The following is a 20,617-nucleotide window of genomic DNA, read 5'->3' on the forward strand; positions in this document are numbered from 1 at the left end:
TGAGATTTATATTTCTTTATTTGACGATTGAACGTAGTTATACAGAAAGCAGCCAGGTATAGAAAAGTGAAACTGAGATAATAGCACTTTCGTGAAAATAGTGAATAATCAAATCTACATAACAGTTTAAACGTTTTTTTACTTTGACGAATGATAAATAATGCACACATTCGTTTTTAAGAATAAAATTTTACAAAAAAGAATTTAATTATGATTGACCACCGCAACCTAACATTTGCATTTCGCAGTATTCAGCCAGCTCTAATTCTGATGTATGTTGTGTCATTAAGTATTGAATTTATATTGGGATACTAAATTGTAAAGAATCATTTTTTAAATGATTCTTTACAATTTAGAATAGATAAATGACTATATAGTGCAGAGCCAATATAACCATAAAAACATAAATAAAGAAAGGGTCTCTGAGATGGTGACGACCAAGGGAGACGTGGCATGTCTGGTCATGTCAAAAGCAGGCAGAACCGAGGGGCATGTATGACAATATGTATGAATGTGTAAGAAGCTAGGAATGTATGCCAGGATAAACGTGTGTAGCGGTCCATTCTCTCTAGTAGTAGTAGTAAATATAAATATAAAAACAAATAAAAAACAAAATTTGATATTTGCAGCACTTATGGTGGTCTTAGCATATCCCGCCATCGCTCGTACAACGGTGAACGGATCCACCCTGCAGTGGCTTGGAGAACCGCGTTATTAGAGCTTTTCAGGCGTTCCCATAGGCTCCAGGCTCTTTGGCGAAGTAGGACAGCGAAGGCGTTTACCCGTCCACCCATTTATTTCATATGTTATAATAACTTCTCGTCTGGATACCACACCACCTAAAATATGCATTTTGCAGAAAAAACAGATATATATTGAATAATAGCCCATTCAAACTTTGTGACCTTCTGTATTAAAACATGTATTTTTGTTACCCGGGTTTTTAAATTAATCCATTAATAACATTAAAATTCAAATTAATTTATTTGGGAGAACTAGATTTCTGGAGGCATTAATCATCCCATCAGCATCTATACTGACAGATTTTTCTAGTGCTGTGGTGTTTTCTGCAAATTGAGATATGCCGTTTTTGTGATCAACCCTATTTTCAAAAGGTGATTATAACAGATTTTTTTAATGAAAGCAGCCTGGCTGTTTTAAGCAGAACATACAATTGACCTTGCGGTACCCGATAACACCAATATCTCATATTTTTAAAATTTTGGACTGGCTTCTTTCTGCATAACTACTTTCAATTTTAGTCTGCATTACTTTACGAGCTGTTTAACCGAACACGTAAGAGAGCAAATTGCTGCTAAACTGCCGATATGTACAGAAAAATAGATCCACATTATCCGCAGAAGCCGTGTTCAGCAAGCGAATCGCTCTATTAATGGGCGAATTCTCAATAAAACGTATTTAAATGCAACGATAAGCTCAGTCTATTGAATATTCAATAAACAGTTATGAAAAAAAAAATTAAAATGTAACAGATAAAAAAAGAAAAACAAAATAAACCAAAAAATTAATCTATATCTACAAAAGAAAATAAATTAAAAGTGCACATTCAAATTAAGATCTAAAATGAAAAAGAAAACGTCAAAAATAAAAAAATGTATTTAACGAAAGACGAAAATATTTAGTTGTTTTAATAAAAGTTAAACATAAATAATAAATCAATATGGAAACTCTGTCTTCTAGCCACGTAATAAAAACAAAATTTTATTTTTGTTAAAACATGTTTTCAAGTCAAATGGCGGCATATGAAATATTTTAGGAATAATATAATCTAACTTTGCTAATTGTAAATTTTGTAAATTACTTTGTAAATTTTGTTAGATAACTGTATTCTAATTTATTTTTGTACGTTGAGCTTAACATCTTTTGAAAAATAATTTTCCTCCATAAAATACCCTTAACTGGTAAAACATTTAATTATTTATATAATTCATTAGTATGTCTCTGATTGTATTCATAAGTTGGTGCAATCAATTTGAAAAATGCCTTTTGAAAATTATATGTATATAAGTAGACATATTAAAATATTTTATTTGAAAGCTTTCTGTCACTAAAACATGAAGTTTTTGAAGATTCGAACGGCACTGTACCTTTTTGAACAGATGATTCTAGTGAAAAATTTATACATTATTAAAAAAGAATAAAATTAGGTCACGCTTAAATGTAAATCAAGGCGGATTTGCCTAATCAGATTAAAAAATTAAAAATTGTTTCAATAATATACGTTTAAATTAAATTCAAAGTACGTTTTTGCATGCGATCATTTTCATCGCCATTATAAATGGATAACTATCGATATTTCCCTTTAATACATAACTACTCGTAGGACGGCTGCTACAAGCATACATAATGAACAAAATAATGCATCGAATAAACTGCAACGGATGCAAAATACGCTCTGCATGTGCAGGTAATGTGTTTACGTATCAGGGTTGACATGGTTGATAAAAAACTTTATATCATTATTGTAAAAGCCTAAAGCCGACTTTTATATGAACTCCCCGATAGGGGTGATAACCAGACTACGCAGCATAATTTTGAGTGTGCATTTATCAGACTTACGATGGATGAATAAATTAAAGTAAAATGTGACGTGGTGATAAGGATACCTTCTGAGAGTGCAGTGTCTTATGCACCATTCAGTATCTACATCAGTATAATGTTATGAAGATGAGCGATCCGCGTACCTAGCTCGATAAAAAATTCTCAATCGTTTTGCCTACTTCATAAGACAGAAAAAATATTCAGTTGCACAATTCTGGTAACATGAATTGCGCGCACAGGGGTTGGCAGCTGACAGACATACCTGGGAGCCGTTTGTCGACACCATACGCTCCAACTAGAGAGCGGACATGGAATGATGATTATGAAAATATTTATTTTTTTACAAAAAATGTATTTTTGCGTTCTTATGATTTACCCAAGTACATAAATTTTCGAGCTTTTTTTTTATGGGAAACGAGTTGTGGTAGAGTGGGATTCGAACCTCGGACCTCCAGATCCGGGACCACACAAAACATCTCACGTAAAAACAATAACTCTTACTAAGTCAAACCTATGTGTTTTACGCACCATTATATCCGTATAACAAAGCGGTAATTAATAGCACAGTTTTTTCAGAAATAAAAAAAAAAAAAATTTGTTTCAGCCCTGAATTGTGCATGTGTGTATAGTTGAGGCGAATGCCTTTGACCTTGAGATGCCAGCAGAAATAATTGATGATCCGAATGATTCTCGAATCAGGAAACACGCCCGCTTTTCTCAGTCTAGAGCTTTTCCGCCCCCCTCCACAGAGCGCCCCCACTCTCGATCGGCCGCAATAAATTCCTACAATGGCATTCGCAATAATCCGAATGGCGCGAATCGCCGCCCGAATTACGCGGGAACATTTTATTTGACGTTTCGCCGGCTTCGATCACCATCAGTCTCGATCTTCGGTTTATGGAGAAACCACGAAAAGAGATTAATCTCACATGTCAAGAAAAACGCAAAGTCAACCGGGGGCATAGATACAGGGACAGTGGATTAAAAAAATAATCAAAACAATTGAATGTTGATTTTTTTATCACTATTACAATGTGATAAAATCTTACATTATTTGTGATTGTCTGGTTTCGTTTGCGTTGGGAAATGCCGAGAAAAGTGCATTTAGCTTGTCAGAAAAGTGTCGCCATAAATACTTGAAAAAATTAGAAATTGTACTTTATTCGACTCGCGGGTGACCAAGTGTTCAAGGTGTACCAAAGTAAGTGTACCAAAACGTGGACGAAAGAAAATGGTCAACCTCTTTACGGCGACCGTTTGCCAAATTTCCACGGTTTTATTAGGTAAGTTCACGGTTTATTTTGATAGACGAATTGCGAAAATTTTAAATGTTTTAAAAATTGTTTCACTGTAATTAAATTTTGTAATAAAAACATACTTATGTGTTCCATCTCAGTTGAATGTCAAAATATAATCTCGTCTTATTAGTACAAGCCGAGTCATCAGGAAATAATTTTTTGTATCCCTTTTCTTTCCTGGCCTGATTTCACATTGATGTAATGTATTTGTAAGCATTTTTATTAGTAAGTTTATATATGCAAGCTGTATCTGCCCGCTAAAAAATAGCCGCAATTTGAAAATAAATGGACGTATTTCTTCGTTTTTATAAAGTACAAATTTTTCTTTTGACCAATCTGTTTTTTGGTTAGCTGGAAGATATTGTTTGAGCTATAAACCCGTCAAAGTAAATGTATCTTTGTACTTGAAGTTTTATAAATAATCAATTTTACTTATAATTTCTGTACAAAATACCATACGGAATACATTGTGAATTTTGCATTTTTACTAATTACAATTCATTTTATTCAATTTTATACTAAAACGTGATGAACGTTTGCATTCATTTTTCATCCATTGATTCAGAATATTTTAATTCGAATTACTATAACATTTTTTTCCTTAAAAATCGATTAGTAAAAAAGTCACATTTTCTCACAAATATAAAATAAATATAAATACATAGTAGTTTAAAATTATAAAGTACTTGGGGGGTTAAAAGCTACGTAGCAAATTTATTTAAGCCACCCAAAATAAAAACAAAACATAAAGAACATTTACATAGTAAAAATGTAAAAAATATTTAACTTTTTTCTATGCAACTGAACCTAAGAGTGATTTATTTGAGCCTATATACTCGTACATTTCTCAGAAGTCTGTGCCAGCAATAAATATTAGATAAACAAACAGTGCATTATTTGTATAATTTGAATGACTAAGCAAACAAAAGTGGCTACTACCTATTTAGCTAGCTACCTAGAATACTGACCTGAGTGTTTTTTTTTCACATTTACTGGATATAAATTACACTACACTACACGACAAAATATAATCATAGTTACCCTTTCTAGAATATGTTTGAGTTTATTTAAAAAAAATCCAATTATAATAAAACTTTAAAATTTTTTACTTTGATGTTTTTTTTAAATTAACGTCCGTCTCGTGATCTAATCGGTTGAGTAGATCTATTGATATAAGGATATTCAGGTGTTTTTTTTGTTTGTTAATTGACTATCAAACTAAGCCAATTTAAAAAATATATTTTTGCGTATCGTATTATCATCGGAATGATTTTTTGAAGTTTTGTAATTTTGAAATTACTCCGCCATGACGTCACCAGTCGTCGATGAGTTGTCCTGACTGGTGAGTTTGCTTCCCGGAAACCGGAAATCTATCCCAAGACTCTATCATTGGTTGATTTGGCAAAACTTGTGACGTAGTTCAAAGTAGTACATTTTTATGAAAATATTTTTTATATATTTTCGAGAAATTTCGCCGTACAGTTAAATGCACTGTTTTGTACCGCGCGTAAAAAAACATTTTTTTATATCCACCTTCCCGTGGCACTGAACTTTTTCATTCTAAATTAACCTTAAATTGCCTACAGACGCTTAATTATCTCGGCGATTGTAACAGCATAACATTGATTTGGGTACCTGGACACTCACACATCGATGGTAACTAGGAAACTAACGGATAGCGTATTTTAACAAGTCGGGAATAACGTTTAAAATATAATGTATATTTAGAGCAGATTTTTATGATTCTAATGATATAACTATCAATGTATTCAAAACAAGTTTTCATTTATAATTTTCGAGTTTAAAAATGAGCGCATGTAAAACGGCTCGCAGCTGACATCACGTCATTTTGACGTCACGCGTTATGACCGCCTAATGCGCTCGTAATAAACATTGCGTACAAGTTTGGCGCCAAAACGTCATTCGTGCCGTTTGTCCCACAGAACGCGAAACGGCTCGTTTTCGGGTAATTCAAAATATGTATATTTTAAACCGACGTAGACAATTTATCCGACATCGGCGTCGCACGAATAAAATATTAGTACCGTTATCATCATATTTTTTTGTAAAAAAATAGTGGAAATACCTTATTGATAAGGCTGGAGCTGAGACAGCCCCAACAGACCCTGAACCCTACTGTGGGTTGCCCAAATGTGCTCCTCGTGATGAACTGAGCCCTAAAAAATTATGACATTTAACTCATGCCCTAATACTCAGTCATGCCCGACGCGTATTTAGTCGTTCTTCGACCGCCAGCTTGGCGTGACGTTTCGAATCGAAACAAAAATGCCTACTTGTGTCATGAAAACGTGTAAAAACCTTTTGGATAAAAAAGAAACACATTGATAACAGTGACCGTGAAAACCTTCGCACCTATTTCTTTTAGATTGACATTATAAAAAGAATTGTGTAATTTTCATTGGTAAATATTTGTTCATGAATGATTAATTAGTTAAGTTTAGTTTAAGTTTAGACTTAAAACAATGAATATTGATATATAAATATTATTTTTTGTAAACGTCAAACTACGCCTAGCGGCGCAATTGCAAAGCTCTTTTCAGTTACAGTGATGCTCTGCAAAGAATACGTTTTTTAATTATAATAAACGTGAGTTAATATTATTATCTTTTCGTTCCTAAAAATCCAGTGAAAATGGGTATAAATAAAATTATAAATAATTTAAGGAAATAACCTTATTGGGATCTATTAAAAACCAATGTTGATGTTAACGTTAAAATACAAACCTTTTTACATTCAAAAAATGAGTATCCTTCAATTTTTGGTAGCATATGCATGCTCGTTGAATGCAGCCTTGGTGTAAATAAACAGTACATACTTACAGTACGTTTTCGTGTTATACTTTTTAAAATATTTTAATCCATAAGGCTGATATGTCAGTGAACTTAGGTCATGGGCCCGGAAGCAGAGCATGATGCGCTGTCGAAAGGTACCTGGTCAGCACCACATGAAAGAACTAATGAAGGGGTACTTGCAAAGGTTTGCTTTCGACCTTATGAAAGACGAAATCAAGTGCAGGGTTATTACTAGAGCCCGCCCAGGCACTGCAGATTGAATAAACACCTAGCTATAGTGAATCTTTCTGAAACTTCTAAATGTAGGTTTTGCAGTGCAGATAAAAAAACACCTATGGACATTATTTATTTATTATATACATACGGCCTAAGCCAATTACAACAGTTACATGAAGAAACATAAATACAAGAAACTGAACAAAAATAACATAAAACTATTTAGCAAAGACAAACAAGGGCAAAACAATAATTGTATACAATATATGCGAATGTGATGCTTTATATTATTAAAGAAGCCGCATCTTCGGGGGACCACCAGTTAAACCTGAGGATGTTAAAGAGCTCGCCCCCCCCCTAATAGTAATAGTCAGATATTTTATGGATCTGAGCTTGGAAGGAGAGATTTAGCTAAATAAGAATTCTCGGCCTCCACATAGTGGCCAGGCTTTCCAAAGAACTAGGTAAGGAAGAAAAGCAATGACTCACGAAGAGCTGCCTCAATAGATTTTCATATGCCGCAGTGATGTCAGGAGCTTGTATAGCACCGATCCCCATTTAAAAAAAAAAACACATATAAATATATTTATATAAAACATTTACGTCAACTCACCCAGTGTCCCGTATGGTCTAGTGGCTAGGATACCTGGCTTTCACCCAGGAGGCTCGGGTTCGATTCCCGGTACGGGAAGTTTTTTGGTGTTTTTTTCTTCTTTTATTTTTATTTTAACGCAATATTTATATTAGTGAATCGAAAATTCGCATATACCTACTTACAATTTAAAAACCGTGATTATAATTATTTTAATCTATCGAAATGGTCTATCACCATTATTATTATTGTGGATAATTTACATAGCGTTATTTTGTGAAGATCATCAGTAAATATCTTAACACGTCTTGTAGCTAGTAGCTACATATCCCATGGACGGTTGGGATTCTAGTTCCTCGCTTCCTATTATAACTTAATTTAATAACAGATTGGAGCTAGCCTAAAAATGCCCTATAAAAAAAACTATCATTGAACTATGTCATTTAACAATGATTTTTGGTTACCAATTTTGTTTTTTTAAGTTATGCAATGATTTTATTTATGTTACAGCTTATGCACCGATCAAAATAAACATCCTACCGAAGGGAGAATGTTTTAAATGCTGCCCCATTGACGATGAAAAGGATATTCGTTTTCTGCTGTACACGAGGTAAAATAAAAAAAATAACGGGTGTAAAACGATTTCTTTAAAAGTAATTAATAAATTTTAAAAAGTAGTTCAAAAAAAAATATTCTGCATCGGCCGGGAATCGAACCCGGGCCGCCCGCGTGGCAGGCGAGCATTCTACCACTGAACCACCGATGCTTCGATGTTAACAGCCAAATCAACAAATAAGAAAATGCACTTCACTTACAAACTTATAAAATATATTTTCTTGACAAATATCTACATTTTTGAGAATGATTTAAAACCGTGGCGATGTGGCGATCATCAATTTTGTTTTCAGAAAGAATCCCACAACCGCAGAGCAACTATTTTTATCCAGCAATAGTCTTTCAAGTGAGACAAAATTTGATGCAAAGCGACCAACAGTTGTATACCTGCATGGGTTCACAGAGGTCGCTCCTGGACAAAGTGGTTCGAAACTTAGAGATGGTACGTTAAAAACTTTGCCTAATTATAAATTAATATTATTATTAATAATTTTAAACAGTCATTTTACTTTATCCATATTTTAATTTCTTATTATAATTTTTATGTTTTTCTTATTATGTATAATTTAATTTAGTACGTACTGTTATTTGGCATATCGTCGCTGCGCCTGCAAAATCCGCTATGTAAAAAAACACAACTTTTCAGGAGAAGGAAAAAACTGATTTACTCAATGGTGTCTCGCATTTTTTAAAAAGCAAATAAACAAAAAATTAGAGCCTTACGTCGGATATAGCATAATGATGTTTTATAAAATGATATTTTAATATTAAAGCCTTAGTGAAAATTTTTGTGGCTGAAAGGCACATAGCTGGTTTAATTTGAGTCTTAAAATCCGTTTTGTAGTAGAGGCAGCACATAGCGGATTTTAATGAACGCGTCTTTTTGACATAGCGGGTTTTACAAATGGGTAATGATTAGTTTTTTTATTGTTAAATTATATTTTGAACTTATGCGTAAGACATATTTAACCAAGCCAATAGTCTGTTTTGAACAAACCTTTATCTTCACCAGTCAAAAGTTGATATACCTAACTAAATTGTTATAGAGTAAAAGAGAAATAAACATTTGCAGAATAAGATAGATAGATAAATAATCAAACAAAATGTTTTATACATGATGTTCAAGTAACTAATTACCCAAAAAAAAAGCAGCCACAAAAAAAATAAATTATAAACATGTTGAAAGTAAAAAACAAAATAGAAACTACAAATCAAACATTATTCTTATACATTCGTAATAATTAATACCGTAATAATGATGTTAACATATTGATAAAATAAATTAACCTCTCAATGCAGTATTTTAATAAACAATAATTACGACTTCCTACTAGTAAAATCATATTTTTTCTTAAAACTGTTGAGATCTTTGAAATACAAAGATAGTACCCATAATTTAAAAAATCAGTATTTGAGATTATCGTTAAAGAAGTGATAGATAGTCTCGATGCATACCTATATAAGTTTAAAGATTGTAATTGTTCAAACATAGACTTGTCAATTTTTTTCGGCACGTGTACAATGGTAGCGGTATTGCATATAAATCTTGCCTCCTTCTTTGGGGCAGTAGTGTTCAGTTATCAATAATTTCCTCGTAGTTGTACAGCAACCCTCTAATCTGTGTTACAGTAGGATCTCCAACTTTTTTGCCTGGTCGAATTGTGCTGTAATTAGTGGAGAGTGTGTCGTAAGCCATGAAAAGTTATAATCTTTATGCTTAATAATGTACGGTTTGGATGGTCTAGCTTTTATGCGGTCAACGTAATATGAAGAGGAGTACACTGTTTTTCTAAGGTCGAATGGACGCTATCTACCTCAATCATCGTGTGCCCCTTTTATAAAATAAGTTGCACCAACGCACTGCGTCTGCCAGAGCACTGCAGAGGACTTTATTTTTGTTTTGGTTAGCGCAGCCGTTCGATAAGTGATTGTTGTAAATATCTTATGAATTTCTCCTTCTATAAAGTCTATGATGCAATAAATAAACTCATTGGCTGTAACACCTCTATTACCTTCACGCCAAACGTTCGGAAAAACATATTTCGTATTATTTTCATAGATTGTAAAATTATGTAAGGTAATAATATTGAGCAGAAACTAAACGTTTTGGACAAAGCTGTGTGCTCTAAAGATCCATTGTTGCAACTATTTGATGGTCAGTGCAAGATGCAATAGCCAGCTTCTTTGCATCTCTTGCCTCATTTATCTTACTTGAGTGAAGTTAATATCCTTCGTTTCTTAATTCTTCTTTCTTGTAGGATACACATAATATGTCGCATTGATCTTTGCGTGGTTTAAAAATTGATATTTAAACCACGAAAAGATTTGGAGGGGAGTTTTGCCTTTCTCTGCACACCAGAACGTATAAACTGTATGCATTTCTGATTACGATTTAAATTTATCCTCCATATATGTTCTCGAACTAGTTGAGTGGCAATAATGGCTCAAAACTTTAGGCAATTGAAAGATCTAACTTTCAGTATTACATCTTTAGTCTGTGGATCTAACCACTGTTTCACAGACTCGGATTAAAAAGTGCTGGGACTATTTCGTATTATAGCTGTTTGAGTCTAATGACCGTTATCTATCTGTTTAGATGATATTCATTGGGTAAATGTATCTTTCGTGATGTCCAGAGTAGTGTTGAAAAAATCTCCGCATACTCTTACTTTTTTACCATTGAACGTGGGTAAGAAGCAGCCGACTCCAATTTGGGGTTTCAAAGCACTGATATCATTTGATTGTTGTCGCCTCTTGATTATTTTTCTGATATTCACGAGCCCAAAAATATGGGTTTTTTTAGCTTCTTAAGGTTGACAAGCTCCAGAAATATTTGAACACATTTTGGCGAGCTTGCTCAGTAACTAACCCGCATAGAAAATATCCATTAGATATTATATTCAAACCATGATAATTGCACAATGTTTCTCTTATTTTTCTTTGCGCTCTTTTGACGAAAATTGTATGCCCACTAACTGTTTTAATACCGTTTAATTTTTCTCCCAGGACTCTTAATATTTTATTCACTTTTCGCTTATCCTCTGTGTTTGGTTCATTTAGTCAACAGATCATCGTCGGAGTTGCAGTTAGAATCAGCGCATTCAAACTGTTCCGTTTCGTGGTTCAATATAAACCTATAATTACATGTTCCCAGTTTATCTGCACTACTTTTCTCATCTGAATTTGAAGCTTTTAAACAGTCCCTTTTCACCATCGACATCATTATTCATTGACGAGAGTACAATCGGAGATGAATTCTCCGAGTTTTTCTCCAAAACTTTTAAATTATTGTGTTAATTATGTGACACGTTCGGATTCATATTTTCGACATCATGGAAATCAGTAAAATTGGTAGTATTAATGCTAAGGGGGATTGGTATATCAATAAGTGATTGTTCTGTATCAACAGTTGTGGTGTGACTAATGCTGTTTGCTTGATTTTCTTGGAGTTCAGCATGATGATCGTTCAGAACCGTGTTCACTAATCGCTGAGCTCTAGAGGATCTAAATTTAGGTGCAGACAGGTATGTTACCTATTGTAACCAAAACAACAAACTATTAGTTCATTTATAAGCTTCAAACCAATGGATACATAATTGTCAATTATAAATGCCCCAAATACAAAAAAGTATTAAAATACTTATAAGTTTATGATCAGGCACATCATTTAAAACAAAATCAAGGAAAATGTAAAATAATTAAGAATATAATTAAAAATCATTTAATGATTGGTATGTACATAATATTTCAGTTGATGTTTAAAAAATGTTTGAGCTAGACGAAAAATTGTATTCGATAGCTTAACAAAATTTACAAACAATAAACGTAACTTCCACGGTTTTTTAAGGTAAATATTGTACCTAACAGCCAATTATTATTTTCTAATCATATGATAAAAAATAAAATCCGCAATTTTATATGCACCTATCCATGGTTTAAGCCAAAAGTTAAAGTTATTATTACCACATAATATATCTGCAAAAGTTATTTATTCATGTATAAATGCACATCATACTATAAAAACACAAGTATTCTTAGGTAAACATCATAAAATACATTTTTAAAAGTTCTAAAAGGTTATTATAATGTCTTTAATATGAGATAGTTGAACGAAAAAAAGACTGTTATGTTACTTACCGAGCTGTTAAAGTAAAAACTAATTAATTTCACTGTTCTTAATAGCTTAAATATGTTTTATTGTATGTGCTGCGAGTCAAAAGTCACAACAAGACTGGCAAAAAGAGCGTTCTGAGGGAAGAGTAGGTGCAAACTCCGTTATGTGCCATTAACGGGCGCAATAGTAAGTTTTCCCCTTTAGTTAAAAATGCGATATGTGAACGGAGTCTTCATAGTGTATTTTGAAAGCCATTTTTCAAGTGAAAACACATAGCTTATTTTGCATTTTTCTAAACTAGCTTTAAAATCGAAAAAGGGGTTTCATAGGCCGATCCGTCTCTTCTTGTTACATGGCAGGGCGGAAAAAACCGAAATTTGCAAAAAAAACGTTTGACGGATTTTGCAGGCGCAACGACGATATGATTTATTGCTCCTATTCCTTATATTTCTTACTCTAATTGAGTGAATTTCTAGAAAACATAACTCAATTATCATTTCAATTATGCTTTTATATATGTATATATATATATTCTTTTTCTGTTGATTTAAATCATGCTCTTATTTTGTGTTTTTTTTTTTTTTAATACTACTTTATTTTACTATTATTTTGTTGATTTTAATGATACCACTATTTTGTATATTTGATTATGTGTGATTCTTAATTTGTATAATTTATATTTTAAAAAATATTTCTGAATTTCTTTTTTGCATTGTATTCTTTGGAATTTGATTATTTATTACATTTACCTTTTTTTCTAGATTGTGATTCTATGTCATTATAATTTGATCTTATTAATTTTACTATGTATTTTTATTGTTATTTATTGTGGCTTGACACGGGCATAGCCTAAAAAGCTTTAATAAGTTCATAAATATTTAATTTTGTAATTTTGAATGAATAAATAAATAAATAAATAAATAAAAGACGAGTGATACTTTAATCCACAAATTTGGAATATCCGGTGACCGGTTTCATCGCTTTCGCGACATCTTCGAAACTGGTATCTTTATTAAGAAGTTCAATGTATTTATACAAAACAGAGGTAAGGATAGATAATTCAAAATTATATGAAAGTAAATTATTATATATTTTTTTTTGGGTTAACTAATGAGTTGATATTTTGACGAGTTTAAGTATTTTATTTTTAGTGCCTAAAATTTTAGTGCCTTAAAATACTTAAACTCATTAAAATAGCATTATATCAACTCATTAGTTAACCCAAAAAAATATATAAAAAAATTGATAATGATCCTTAAGATAAAAATAACTTTATTTAATTTACTTTCATACATTTTTAAATTATTTATCCTTACCTCTATTTTGTATAAATACATTGAAAAAGATACCAGTCTCGAAGATGTCACGAAAGCGATGAAACCGGTCACTGGATATTCCAAATTTGTGGATTAAAGTATCACTATTTATATAATAAATTACAATGAACTTCCATCAAGAATTTTCACTTACAAACTTAAATGTTTTTCATATTATAATTATCCAATTAATTTCGAAATTAAAGTAATGCAGTATCAATTTTTTTATTATAATTCATTGAAAGTGTTGCATGCCCAAAACTCTGAAATTGATGGATAGCTCATTTATTTACAACATAAAAAGTAAAGAGTAAACTTTCAGGACATTAAGATATTATATTATATGGGTACCTCGCTCATTGAATCGATTTTATCGCACGGGTGTTTGGGGTTTCACCTGGGTAAAATTTATAATATTCAGGACCGCGATTATGAACAGCTATCTTCATCGGTATATAAACTGAGACGGTATAAACTAATATCGATATTTATTTATGTACGAAAGTGTGTATATTTGTATGAAAATTCAAATTGTCTTCGTCGGTTACCGGTAATTGAACATGCTTAAAAAAATAGTAAACGTATTCTATTGTTCATACAAAAAACTTAATTTTACTTTGTAGATAAAATTGCAGATAAATTTTAACTTCTTATCATAATCGAGGCTCAGATAGGTGGATTGAACCGAATTGCGTAATCCGTGGGGCGAAACAAGCGAGGGTGAAGGTGTATATTTTAAATTATGTTGTGTCCTGTCGGTTAAACAACTTTGTGACTTCAAATTGATTGTAGATCAATCTGTTGATCCGGAATATAAAAAAAACACACTCAAACTAGATTTAAAACCATAGAATTAAGAAGTCCAGAAACCGCATACGCACGTCAAAAAAAAGGCGACTAAACTACTCATATATGAGTAGGTTTACGTTTTGACCCATTAGTTTCTTTGTAGACGTCGTTCAGTACTCAACTCCTGATTCAAATTCAACTATGCCGTGTTGTGTCATTTTAAGTGTAGAAATACTGCTAAGATCTTAAAGAAACAGGATGCAATCACATTTAATGTGTAATTAGCAAATGAATGTTTATATAACAAATGCATTACTTAAAAATTGAATTATTTTTCCATCTGTCAGATTGTCGAAGAAACAAAATGGAAATTTCGTTAGTGTTGCCAGAGTAGTAAAATTTTTTACCCTTTGCTCATCGAATGAGAGAAAATTCGATCTCGGATTAAACACCTCTGTTGTGGGCATTTGACCGACATTATCTTCAAAACATAAAATATTATTTAACATGATATAAAAATATCCGTTTTATGTAAAATAAAAATTGTTTTATATTTTAAGTTTAAAGTTCATAAATTCAATTACTCTTATTAAATGACCCTTTACTTATCTACTCTGTTGTGGCAATCAACATTTCCGCTTGCACAATAAAATTTTAGAGAAATTAACAGATTGCCTTTTTTTTACCTTACATTTGTGTTATGATTTTTTTTCCCATCAAGCAACATTACGCGGCGACGCCGACGTCACGAATGCGCGCGGCGAAAGTAGGGCATAGTGGGGGAGTTATTGGACACAGTCCGATGTATTCAAATATGATTCTACGCTCCTTCTGGACTATTCTTGATTCTATGTTAAAATTTATAGGTTCCCTAGTAACGACTACGGAACTCGGGGAACGCCCCGAATAACAAATTACTTCGGATAGCGAACAATAAATTGCGTTACACCAAGATTGTTCAATAATCTCAAAAAATACCTCCTTTGTACCTTTATAGTAAATGTTAAATGTATTTTATCTGTACGAGTGTAAAAGAAAAACCTGTTTCAAACACTTGTGTTCCACTAAAAAGTCTTAGACTTAGCGGGTAACAAAAATGCCATGTAACTAAATGTGAATAAACACAATTTTTTAGCACTGAAAAGATGATAATATGTATATTTTGCTAGAGTATTCAGATTAGTATGAATGAAAAAAACGCAATGAATAGTAGTGAAAGTTTAAATTAAAATCTAAAGTGAGTTTTATTGCACTTGTTGAAGTATCGCGTGAGCTTAGGTCGAGTAGAGGTATAAACTTGACTGGGTAAAAATAAACTTTAAGTTCGTTTTTAAATGAAAAAAGTTTATAAAATTTTATATTTGAAGCACTAACTTTGTGGTTATTCATTATAATAAAATGAATATAAAACAACTTTGTTTTCAACCACTTATTTTATTTTATTATTGTTAGAAAAAACATTTTACACTTTGTGGTATGACATTTTACACTTATATGTTTATACATTTGTATAAACCACTTTAATGAGGAACTTCAGCCCTACGGGAAATTGGATACAAAAAATGTTTTCTTGTGCGGGGTAAAAATTAGAACATTAATTGGTAGTGCAAAGTTTCTTGAAAATGTACGGAAAAAATAAAATAAAATATTTTAGTAAAAACGCACTACTTTGAATGACGTCACTGGTTCATGTGAATCAACCTATGATCTGAGAGCTATGGAAGCTTTCCGGTTTACTTGTCGCTTCTGGACCAAAGGTAAGAGCTGAATGAGAATAAGCGGAAATGAACCTCTGACGTCACACGCGGAGTTATTTCAAAAATACAAAACTTTGAAAAATCGTAGCGTTGATAATACGATTTATAATTTTTTAATTTTTTTTTTGACTAATTTTAATAGTCTTTAAACAAATAATTAATTAAAAAAACCACTAAACTTCCTCATTATGAGTTACACTTCGACCGGTTTCGAGGTTACTACCTCATCGTCAGATTCATTTTATCTTCTTTCTTTAATTTTTTGTATCTTTTATACAATATTTTATGATATAAATAGCAACGCGTGTAATTATAAGTTAGTTTAATTCCTGACGATGTCGTAGTAACCTCGAAACCGGTCGAAGTGTAACTCATAATTAAAGTGGTTTATACAAATTTATAAACATGTAAGTGTAGGTACTTATTTTATTTTTTCTACCAATCGGTTTCAAAGCCACACGAGCTTCTTTATCAAGGTAGACTTATTTAATTTAGTTAAGTATACAAACCTTTAATTAATTGATTGATTTAATTAAGTACTATACCTTGATACAGAATCTTGTGAAGCTTTGAAGCCGGTCGGTAGAAAAAATATAAATAAGTGGTTAAAAATAAAGTTGTGGAATTTTACGAGTTTAGTTTTAACATTCGGTGATTTAATTTTAGCTTAAATAAGTTACTAAAAATTTAACTAAGATTGTTTTAAGCCGCTGCACAAAAAAAATATGCGTTATTTTTTCCTTTATGGCGTTTTACTTATTATTTTTCATTTTTCATTTTCATTTTACCCATGCACCACAACAGGCCAGGAGGCCCAATAACAGTGATGAATTACATCACAGAACACCCAGGCTTGAGAAAAATCACATTTAATTTTTGTGTTCCCCACCGGGAATCGAAGCCGGAACCTTCCGACTGTGAGTCAAGCGTCTTAACCACTACACCACGGAGGCCGCCGATTATTATTATTATTATGGATAACTTATATAGCGCCATTTTCTTAATATAATACCTCAAGGGTGCTTTACAAAGTGATTATATAAATATATAAAATTAATTTATTTTTTTTTAATTTAAGAAAAACAAAGTTCTTTTTCGCCACATCCTAAGGATTTATTAAAATAATTTAGATTTATCAACAATATTTTGAGTTTGTCCAAATTTTCGTAGACAAGGACTGGATTCAACTCCTGAATCTCACCCGCATAAATAATAAAGGTTTCAGCTCTTTAACTTCACAAACACCAACAGATGAAAAAATTTAAGGAATATAGATATGCAAATATGGGCAGAATGGTGAGTGCTACACAGTGTGTAAAATGGCCACTTAAACCAGCCAATGACAGGTCATAAGCCCTGTAGATGCCTGGACTTCTTATTACCTTCTTTGTAATGTTCTTCATCTCTGTTGTAATATGTTAATATAAACAGCTCCCCAGGTAGTTGAATCCAGTCCTTGTGTACAAAAATTTGGACAAACTCAAAATATTGTTTTAAACTATTCTTTTATTGTAATATTTAAACCCTATAAATTGTATACATGGACAATGTCCGTTAATAAATAAATAAATAAATATCTGAAAACATAAATCTAAAGTGATTTAGTTTCTTTGAATCGAGTATAGAGTGTACATAGTATGTATATTATTGTATATCTATGTGTGTATTGTGTATATTAAAGGTGTGGGTGTGTACACATTCTAATATTAGTAAGGTGTATAAATAGCGCTGTTGGTGGAACACATAATCCCCACCTTCTTGTGTAGGTGCAGAGTGGAAGGTAGGGGGTGGCTTGGTTCACTTTGACGGATCCCATTACAGCTTACGGCTTACAGTAAACGTTTATCCAAGTACTTTACTGCTGTTTACAGTTTACAGAACACACAGCAAAAAATAATTGTACTACCTTAAGCTGAGCGTACACAGTTCTAAAAGACTGGGATTTTAATGAAAGTTAATGAAAATCTGGGAAAATGAGTGAATAGACGAAAATTTTCGCCCGTGAAACTTGATAAGGGGAGTTTGTAAACACTTGTGTGTTCCCGTTCGGCGAAATAAAAAAAACATCTCTGTGTGAAATAGAACAACCCGACTCATTTTCACTCGGTGTCTACTCTCGGGTAAAAATACAGATGAATAAAATCGAGTGGAAATTAGTCCGCCTTGTGGTGTATTGGTTGGTGCGTTTCCCTACCATGTCCGAGGACCCGAATCCGATTCCAGACGTTAAATATTTATTTTTACTGCAATATTTTATACGTGCCTGGGCTGGTATTCTGAACACTCTCCAGGGGATAGATAACGCGTTGCTGGCTCATAGTTTACGTACCAATTCCGTCATAGCAACGTTTTCTCTGCCCCGAGAGAGTGCTGTGAGCGCTTTACAGCATGGTGGACTGTCGTTTATATAAAGACATTATCTTACCGTAATATAGGTATCAAGAAAATTAATAGTAGAGATGCATAGCAATTGGTGAACCCTACGCAATGTCAAAAAACGTGAAATCAATCAATTTTATAATATATTATATAATTTAAAATAAAATAAAGCATTAATCAAATATAGATTACCTGCTGAATGTTTTTTGTGAACGAAAATCATTATATTGAATGATTTTCTTCGTTTACAATGAGTAAGTACTTTGATTAAGTAATTTAGCATCGACTACCCTTCTGAATTTTTTTTACATGAACCCATATCAACAAATCTTCTGGTTCTTACTAAAAATTGAAATTGAAAATGTTTTGTTCTTTGCAATATTTTTCGTCATAGCTTTCAAGTGTAAATATGTTGTTTAGACAACAAACAAACCATCACGCTGTTTCCCCGTAGGGGTAGGCAGAGAGGATAGAAAGCCATAACACTCTATCTTGGCATACAGACCTCGCTTCCTCTACATTCATACATCTTCTTATGCACGCACGCCGATTATTCCTACTTTTGACATGTCCATCTTCAAGTATTTGATGGACTTGATCGTGCCATGTCTTTCTTGGTCTTCCTCGTTTTCTGCATCCATCAACATTTGCATCGTAGATCCTTTTAGTCGTTCTTTCGCTGTCCATTCGCTCTACATGTCCAAACCAACGCAGCACCCCTTTCTTAATTCTGTCAATAATGCATGTCTCAGCCTTACACACTTCACGGATCTCGACATTTGTGCACCTATCATACATCGTTTTACCACACATTCGCCTGAGGGATCGCATTTCGACAGCATTCAACCTACTTTCATCATTATTTTTCCAATTCCATACTTCGCTCCCATACATTAGAGTTGGAACTAGAACTCCGTTGTGAACTGCTAGTTTAGCCTCCTGCGATAAACATTTGTTTGCCAAAGTATATTTTAGTGCACCGTTCACCCTGTTCCCGGCACTCACCCTCCTTTCAATATCTTTATCGGCCTTTCCGTCCCTAGTAAACATACTTCCCAGGTACACAAATTCTTCTACCTGATTCAGAATATCTCCGTTCACGCTGATCTCACATTTAGTTATATTTTCATCCCTTTCAAAAACCATCACTTTCGATTTATCAACATTCATAAGCAAATCGCTTTTCTTGCATACCTCGTAGACTTTTGTTACTAAGAATTAAAGGTCTTCTTTGCTGCTAGCAAGAAGCACGGCATCATCCGCATACAGAATACAGTTAACCGTTATACCATTCATTTTTGCTCCCATTCTTAAATCTTTCAGTTCTTTCATACAGTTATCGATGTATATGTTGAACAACCATGGTGATATTACACATCCCTGTTTGACTCCTTTCGTAATATTAAACCACGATGTGAATGACCCATTCACCTTCACACATGCTGTGCTGTCCTTATACAGTGACGCAATAGCCCTTGTCAGGTTACCATTTACTCCATACTCCGATAAAACCTTCCACAATTTCTCTCTGTCAACTCTACCAAATGCCTTTTGCAGATCGACAAATGCGCAGAAAAGTTTCTGATGTTTAGCCAGGAACTTTTCTGTCATATTTCGCAGAGCAAATATTTGATCCATACATCCTCTTCCATTCATAAATCTACTTTGTATATCCCAAACTCTATCTTTAGTCACTTTTCTTACTCTCTCAATCAGTATTCTGCCATGTTGTTTAGAAATGTTAATAATTAGTATTTATCTTATTGATAATTAGATGTAAGTTAATATTAGGACATTCATTTATTATGTTTACACTATTTTTAGACTAAATAAACAAAAAATCTCCACTTAAAATTATCTATAGAAATCGATCGTTTGCAGTTATTTGTTTCATCTATTTATTTTTTTGTAAATATTTTTTTTGGAAAAAATATGTATGCTTTTAGTTCTTAATAATGTTTACATTACTTTTTAAATTTATATAATTTCTCTGACGTTTTTCTTTGTAAATGAAAAATAAGAAACCTGCTGACAAGCCGGTTTCGCGGTTTAGTGGGTTTCATTATTTTTCCTTTTATATTTTTCTGTTCATGTTTACCTTCTTAAATAAAATAAATACAAAACCTTTTTATTGAATTTGCAGTTACTAATTTTTTTTATTATTAT

General features: G+C 32.5%; 2 protein-coding genes and 2 non-coding genes across 4 annotated transcripts in view; 2 read left to right on the forward strand and 2 right to left on the reverse strand.

Moving 5' to 3' along the window:
* LOC148272846 (uncharacterized) overlaps positions 1-20,617 on the reverse strand; it is a 187,087-nt gene that overhangs the window by 45,143 nt on the left and 121,327 nt on the right. The window lies entirely within an intron of this gene.
* LOC148272847 (pancreatic lipase-related protein 2) overlaps positions 3,356-20,617 on the forward strand; it is a 66,182-nt gene continuing 48,920 nt past the window's right edge. Inside the window, exons 1-3 of the mRNA XM_088239498.1 lie at positions 3,356-3,845; positions 7,992-8,091; positions 8,390-8,538. Of these exons, the coding sequence (XP_088095624.1) occupies positions 3,794-3,845; positions 7,992-8,091; positions 8,390-8,538 (301 nt within the window). The 5' untranslated portion in view covers positions 3,356-3,793. The remainder of the gene's footprint in view (positions 3,846-7,991; positions 8,092-8,389; positions 8,539-20,617) is intronic.
* TRNAE-UUC (transfer RNA glutamic acid (anticodon UUC)) lies at positions 7,509-7,580 on the forward strand. The gene has a single exon. It is a non-coding gene; the product is annotated as a tRNA-Glu (tRNA).
* TRNAG-GCC (transfer RNA glycine (anticodon GCC)) lies at positions 8,177-8,247 on the reverse strand. Its single transcript has one exon. It is a non-coding gene; the product is annotated as a tRNA-Gly (tRNA).

The sequence above is a fragment of the Micrasema longulum genome, unplaced genomic scaffold (genome assembly GCF_059751315.1).
Source record: "Micrasema longulum isolate JH-2025_06_02 unplaced genomic scaffold, ASM5975131v1 h1tg002175l, whole genome shotgun sequence".
Taxonomy (NCBI): domain Eukaryota; kingdom Metazoa; phylum Arthropoda; class Insecta; order Trichoptera; family Brachycentridae; genus Micrasema; species Micrasema longulum.